At 33.6% G+C, this 7,665-nt stretch overlaps 1 protein-coding gene across 1 annotated transcript; it reads right to left on the bottom strand.

Moving 5' to 3' along the window:
* Positions 1-656: 656 nt before the first annotated feature.
* MSTN (myostatin) lies at positions 657-7,231 on the bottom strand. Its single transcript, XM_019969486.2, has 3 exons — positions 6,713-7,231; positions 4,483-4,856; positions 657-2,450 (listed from the first exon to the last, which is right to left on the bottom strand). Exons 1-3 carry the CDS (start codon positions 7,083-7,085, stop codon positions 2,070-2,072), a joined length of 1,128 nt encoding a protein of 375 aa, XP_019825045.1. The 5' UTR covers positions 7,086-7,231; the 3' UTR covers positions 657-2,069.
* Positions 7,232-7,665: the final 434 nt, after the last annotated feature.

Genomic DNA, 7,665 nt, shown 5'->3' with positions numbered 1-7,665 from the left:
AACACCAGAGAGAATTAGTCACTGCTAATTAAACATAGTCACTTCTTTAGAGCTAAGTTATTAAACTGGCCAGGAGTGGAGAAGAGAGCTCACTTCAAAAACATGTATAAATAGTGTTGCACGTAAGGATTCTAGGCACTTCCTAATTATTTCTCAGTTCAGTTTGAAAATGTATTCCCCCAAACTCAGATAAGTGTGTCAGTCTCATTAAGTGCTCGGGAAAAGATGCAGCCTCCCTGTGTCCCTGTGGCTTCAGTAGAACTTGTAACTCTAGGACCATATACCCTTGCCAACTGCAATGCATTTGGAAATTGAACCTAAGAAAACATATAAATAGTTTTCAGGTCAAGATAAAGAGAAATGAAACAGATGTAACTAGTCCTTGCTTTTGTATGTTTAAAGCAACTTGACCAGAACCAATTTAACAGGAATTTCACTCATGAGAAACTGGAGTAGCAGACCTAAAATTTCTAAACCAAACTTTTGTGCTCAGTCATTAAACTTTTTATAATAAAGTGGAAACCAGAAATCTAAAGTTAATCATTATAACATGAAACTGTTGTCTTTCAAAAAAGGTGAAAACACTTTAATATAACTTAAATTGTTTCTACACATTGGATGTAAGAAATAATTTCACTTAATCATAAGTACAATTTATTTGATTAACAAAATCCTGATTTACAAAATAGTAGTAAATATATGCAGAAATATATTCATTATCAAATTATAAAATAAAATTAACAATTTGTAAGATATCATCAGTTTATTATTCTGATTTCAGATAATAGAGTTAAATCATTTTGGTATGCTTAATATTTATAAGTATTAAAATAATGGAACGTTGAGATTTGAATACAATGACAGTAAACCATTGAAATTTCACATTCACATTATACAGCCATCATGAATCCATAAGTGAATGCTAATAATGTAAAAAAATATAAAATGATTGTAATATAACCATCTAACCATTAGCATATGGAGTTTTAAGACCACTATTTAATCAACTAATTTGCTCCAAAATATAAGCTTTTGCTTTTATGTCCTACATGACATGTCTTTGTGCCTTAATACTTAATTTGAAATGTCCTTACTGTAAAAATATACCAAAGTAAATAAAAAAGGAGACATTTATTTACAAAACAATATTGTATACATATTATATAAATGCAACTATTTCAAAATCTTTTTATACAATATTGATAGAATCAGTCATTTCCATTATTTCATCCTAAAAGCTGCAGTATTGCAAAGGCAGGCTATAATTTTGAAATTTTGACCAAAATGAATACTTTTTGACTGCCTTTTCAATGCAGCTTCTCCAAGTATGCTACAGAATTGAATGTAGACCTCTAGGAAAATGAGTTTTCTTTCTTTATAGAACATCCATTGCCCATAGGGAGGAGTGTGAAAATGCACCTGAAGAAAGGAGAAACTTATTACTTTCCTGAACGTTTTTTGCTTGATAAACCTGATAACATCAGCCATTCAGCCTATTGTATTAGCACCATTGGCAAAAACTGTTAATGTACTGTATCAATCAGTATAGGAATGGTAACTTGCGTACGGTGTGCCATCCCTATTTTGTGGAATCTCATCTTACCAAGTATGCTATCATACAATATAAATTCAAGTGTTTAAGGATGTTTCAAATAATGGTATATAACAATACTGCATTTTACCAATACTACATATAGATTTTTCTGTAAATATTAAGTGAAACTGTAAAGAAATAGATTTTAAAGCATACTCCTTTAATTCACCAGAAGACAAGGAGAATTGCTTTCATTCACCTGCATGTGTTGTGATATATTTGAACATAAATGGAATTTGATCTCCTAGTTCAAAAACTCTGGAAATCATAAAACGTTTTATTATACGATTTGTTTTGATGGTTAAATGCCAACCATAGCATATATTCTCTCTTTTTAGCTCATATACTGTAGCTTGTGCTTAAGTGACTGTAGCATACTCTAGGCTTATAGCCTGTGGTACATAATTTCACAGTTTCAAAATTGTTGAGGGGAAGACCTTCCATGTTTTAGGAAGCTATGAACCAAATATAGACCTCATGAACACCCACAGCGATCTACTACCATGGCTGGAATCTTCCCATATATGATTTGTCCTTCGCCATTAAAATATAGCATATTAATTGGAGACATCTTTGTAGGAGTACAGCAGGGGCCGGCTGAACCTCTGGGGTTTGCTTGGTGCACAAGATGGGTATGAGGATACTTTTGCAAAAATACAAATTCACATTCTCCAGAGCAGTAATTGGCCTTATATCTTTTAGGTGCAATAATCCAATCCCATCCAAAAGCTTCAAAATCCACAGTTAGAGGGTAACGACAGCATCGAGATTCTGTGGAGTGTTCATCACAATCAAGCCCAAAATCTCTCCTAGATCTTTTTGGTGTGTCTGTTACCTTGACTTCTAAAAAAGGAGTCTGTATGGAAAGGAAAGAAGAGTTAATAATAGATCCCAAAACACTCTCCTACCTCAAGGACTCATTATTAAAGAAAGAAACTAATCATTTTGCTTATGTCACATTTCTTTTTAAAAGGCACAGCATTAAGGAATTTTCATTTACACTAGGCTTGATTCTTCCTTTATGGCTCAAAAGTCTACAGTAGCCATAGGGATTCCTCTGTGGTCAGATCTTTGTCTTGTTTATTCTTGTTTTCCTCGGTTTGAGTATCTGAATGCCTGACACATAATAGATGCTCTGAAAATACTGATGGATGACAGTAAAGGGAGAGGGGGAAGAGAAGAGAAAGGAGCAGGGGGGAAAGAAGAGGGACAAGGCTAGCTTATGTCTTCCTGCTTATTGATTAAATATGGTGGCCAAATATGTCTGATGACTCCTGGAGGGATAGGTATACTGATTCATCCTCCATTCACTTGGTCTTATTCAGGGAAACTTGGATATTAACACCGAAACACAATAGTTGCCACCCAGTACTGCACAGATGTAATGGGAAAAAGGAAGGTAGAGGGATGAAGATAGTGGTAAGTATATAGGGTTGGAAAGACTAACTCCAAGAGAGAGAGGCACAGACTCAGAAGAAGATACAATGATATTCCCTTTATTCTTTCACTAAAAAGTGTTTCCATTCAGATATTTAAACTACAATTTGCTAATCCTCCTCCTGTACCAATCTTTTCATGAATTTGAGACATTTTTCCTTTTATATGGAAAAGTCTGAGGAATTCATCTTATTAATCATCTGTTTAATAATACTTAAGACCTCTGTCACGTCACCAACTTTGATCATTAAAATGCTACCTAGAAAAAAGAACACATTCTTTTTTATCCTACACTAAAACCAAAATAGACCTGGTAATTATTGGTATTTAAGATTATACAAAATAACATCATTTTGGGAGTCAATAACATTTTATGTAGTATATTTAAAGAAAAATTGATCACCTGGAAAATTTTATAATGTCTTAAAGAATATGTTTTCATTTAGGTATGATTTACTTTACATTTAGATATCATTTAGATATGATATTCACTACAAATAAGACCATTTAAAAACTATAAAGCTTGCAAGTATAATCTTTTGTTGTAAATTATATCAATAAATGGAAATAAAAGGTATGGTCACATTAAAAAATTTTTTGAAAACAGAAGTAAATACAAGCATAGATAAGCCAGAAGAGTGAGTAGCTCTAAACTTATACTAGATTTTAAAATGGTTTTTTATTAATTTTTATAATATATAAGGCATTATTTTCTGTTTGACTTTATATTAAATTAGTTGACATTACCTAAGTTAACTCCTGTTAAAGAACAGTAAGACAGTTCAGAAAATAGCTAAGTAGTACAAGTTAACTAGCCTGAAATTTTTAATTTTACCAGGGGTAATTCACAAAGTAATCCACATATACATCAGTGCATCAATAGTCTATAAAACAAGGAACATATTTATCATGAGAGATCTTAAATATAGTATATTTAATAGTATATAAACCTGAACATATATCTAGTTAATTTCTATAAGTAAAAGCATTTTATTTTAATTATAACTTGTAGAGTTCATTTTTCTGCTTTATTAAGCAAAAGAATTTTAACAAATTGGTCACTCTTCTGGGGGAAAAAATGTGTTGTTGGGTGAGTACTAGAATCCACTGTGAAGACTTCATGTTTTTATTTATATAATCATGTAGCACATCAACGGAAAGCATTTTATATTTCATTCTCAATTCCAAAGAATTCCCTAAAAACTTAAGGACCATGGTATAACTTTTTTTCTTTTAAATCCTCATGCAAAGTCAAAGTATCAAGAGAGTGTTTCATAGGATGTGAAATGGGACACCTACTTTTATTGAGTACAGGGCTACCACTGGGGTAACGTGACTTTGTCTGGCTTATAAGCACAGGAAACTGGTAGTTATTTTTCACTACTATTCATTCACATTATGAATAAACACATAACAAGGTTTTTAGCATGTTATTTTCAGTAATCACTTACCAGTCCATCTTCTCCTGGTTCTGGGAAGGTTACAGCAAGATCATGGCCATTCTCATCTAAAGCTTTGATTTCAATGCCTAAGTTGGATTCAGGTTGTTTGAGCCAGTTCTGCAACACTGTCTTCACATCAATGCTCTGCCAAATACCAGTGCCTGGGTTCATGTCAAGTTTCAGAGATCGGATTCCAGTATACCTTGTACCGTCTTTCATGGGTTTGATGAGTCTCAGGATTTGCACAAACACTGTCGCAGGAGTCTTGACAGGCCTCAGATATATCCACAGTTGGGCCTTTACTAGTTTATTGTATTGTATCTTAGAGCTAAATTTAAAGAAGCAACATTTGGGTTTTCCTTCCACTTGCGTTAGAAGATCAGCTATAAATGAATAAGAAAAAAAGTTACTAAGATCATTTTTATGAAAAATGAACGAACACCTCCATATCAATCTATGAACATTTTTTAATTGGAATAATGTGTGCATATTTAGTCTTTTAAAATGGAAAAATATGTAGCATTTCATTCATAACAGCAAAATATCAAGTATAACAGTTATTACAGCTTTTATTACAGCTTTTCAGAATCTTTTAGGTATATGTTTTTTCAGCTGTTATGAGAAGCCTACTTCCTTTCCAGAGAACTGTGGACTAAGGAAAATTCTATTAAGGAATGAAAAGTGGATGAAATTTTAAAATGATGATGATTAGAGAGAACAAGAGACACTGTGGAAGAACATCCACTTAGAATTCTTTGGGAATCTGAGTAGTTACACTTACTGAGCAGCTGTACCAATCAGTCTGGAGGAAGGAACCCTTCCCCCAGGCCTGAATTACCTGGGGACAAGACACAGTGAGCAACTAACTGAGCCTCGGGAATTAGCAGAAAATATAGTGCATCTGTTATGTTAGGACGCTGGGACAGCCTTTTAAAGGAAAAAAATAAAAAAACTAGCAGGTAATTAGCACCAAAACTTAGATGTTGTATTCAAGCTGTTTCAAAACTTAGAAAACATTGTCTTTAGGGCCAGGCTGTCATTGTAAGCAGAAGCACTTAGCAATTTCTTGCCTATTTGTTTTCTCAAGATTGTTTATAAATAAGGCAAATCTATTCCAGGATTATCTGATAGCACAGTCTTAAAGGAAATTTATTTGTTGCCTTATAAACTAGTTACTTAATAAGAAAAAGCAGTATTTTGAAACTGTTTTGAGTCCAGTTTAAAGTGGGTAGAGCCCTGTATAAAGCAAGATCGCAGACACATGGCACAAAACTCTTTCTGGTCATGCCTTCTCTGTTGAGGTGCCTGTCTCCCTTTCCTTGAGTATAGGTTTGAATTGACTGCAACAGAAATATATGAAACATATTATCTTTCAGAAACAACATAGGTACTACATATAGGTAATAGTTCTCCCTCCTATGAGGAATAAAATAATATTTTAGAAGGTTATTAAGCATGTGCCTCCTAGATATGTGCAGACCAGGTACTCTCAACAATAGTACCATGGTCAGGGTATAAGTGGAACTTTGTAAGCCATAATCTACTCAATTAAAATGTTTATTTCTTAGAATTTTCTGCTGATTAGCTCATGATTTTTCATTATGCTGTGTTTACTTCCTTATTGCTCTTACTAATACATTAAGTTTATTAAGAATATTCTTTTATCCTTTCCACTCTAATAGCTTTCAAAATTAGATACTCTGTGAAGAACATAAAAACCCTATGAGAAATAGTTTTGAATAACAGAAGTCATTCTAAGTGTTCAGCAAACGCCCAAATAGGCTTCAACCTCTACAGATTTCTTCCTTTCTCTTTTATTAATGAAAAAAAAAAAAACCCTGTTATTTTAAATGCATATTTCAGGCAACCAAATGCAATTAGGAAATTTGATGTAAATTTTTCACATTGCTGATACTGTCTCCCAATCCTTTACCTTGGTAGCATTAAGCTGTGAAAACATAAACATGTTATAGTTGTCATACTAAACTATATAACATGAATGCTATGCAAGCATTTCATTTTTGATTTTTAGCTTTTTAGCTCTCTAAGGAAACAAATAAAGTAGCAGCTTTCAGTCTCATTGGTCTATTTCTCATGAAATCTTGAAAAAAGCTCTTTCCCCTCCTCCTTACATACAAGCCAGCAGCTTGTTAAAAGAGCCTGAAAATAGATCGGTTTCTCATGAACACTAGAACAGCAGTCAGCAGAGTCGTTGCTCTGCACCAGCAGGACTACTCACACTCCGTGGGCATGGTAATGACCGTTTCCGTCCTGGCGTGGTAGTCATCGTCTTCCAAGGAGCCGTCACTGCTGGCATCTCTCTGGACATCGAACTGATCAATCAGCTCCAGGAGTGGAGGAGCCTTGGGCAAAAGTTGTCTGATAGCATCTTTGCTGATGTTAGGAGCTGTTTCCAGGCGAAGTTTACTGAGGATTTGGATTTTTATGGCTTCTAGTCTTGAGGATGTAGTGTTTTCCCTCCACAAACATGCATTACACAGCCCCTCTTTTTCCACATTTTCCTTCTGCTCGCTGTTCTCATTCAGATCCACTGGGCCAGCAACAATCAGCATAAATAGGTAAATATAAACAGAGATTTGCAGTTTTTGCATGGTTTTAAAATCAATACAATCTTTTCCCTTGTTCTTACTTCTTCCTTTTACTTTTCTTTTGCTTTTGAGTAACGCCAAGCCAAACGTTAATGCCTGCCCAGTCTGAGAGACAACTTGCCACACCAGTGAATCTTTTATACTGTATTCCAAGTGGCTTTTTATATTCCAACTTTGATGAGACAAGTGTCGTCGGGATCTGTGATTGGCTCTTGCTCCACAATGAATCTCGCTGTCAGAGGTTAAAACCCTGTCTGTCACAAGTCACCAAACAGTATTTTGTTACAGTCAAGGGTGAGCTGATTCATTTGACTACTTCTTAAAAGGAATAAATCTATGAATAATAAAGGCTGTATGTTACATTCGAAAAATTAAAAACTTTATTAACAATAACATATACACTTAGATCTTATTCATCTTTATATGTGAAACTTTAAAAATTATAATTTAAGTGAATAAATCTTAATTTACACTTCATACTTAAAAAGTTGATATGCTTTTCCCTCAGAAAATAAAATGATTTTATACTATTTAAGTAAGCATTTGAAGTAAAAATAATTTTATTTGTTATATTAAATTATTT

This window comes from Bos indicus, chromosome 2 (genome assembly GCF_029378745.1).
Source record: "Bos indicus isolate NIAB-ARS_2022 breed Sahiwal x Tharparkar chromosome 2, NIAB-ARS_B.indTharparkar_mat_pri_1.0, whole genome shotgun sequence".
NCBI lineage: Eukaryota > Metazoa > Chordata > Mammalia > Artiodactyla > Bovidae > Bos > Bos indicus.
This window is presented reverse-complemented; position numbering and strand designations above follow the sequence as displayed.

Coding starts and splice junctions, on each gene's coding strand:
- MSTN (XM_019969486.2), bottom strand. CDS start 7,085: ATGCAAAAACTGCAAATCTCTGTTTATATTTACCTATTTATGCTGATT. Junction 4,857..6,712: donor CATTACCATGCCCACGGAGT/GTGAGTAGTCCT, acceptor ATTCATTTATAG/CTGATCTTCTAACGCAAGTG. Junction 2,451..4,482: donor AACCAGGAGAAGATGGACTG/GTAAGTGATTAC, acceptor CTTTCCATACAG/ACTCCTTTTTTAGAAGTCAA.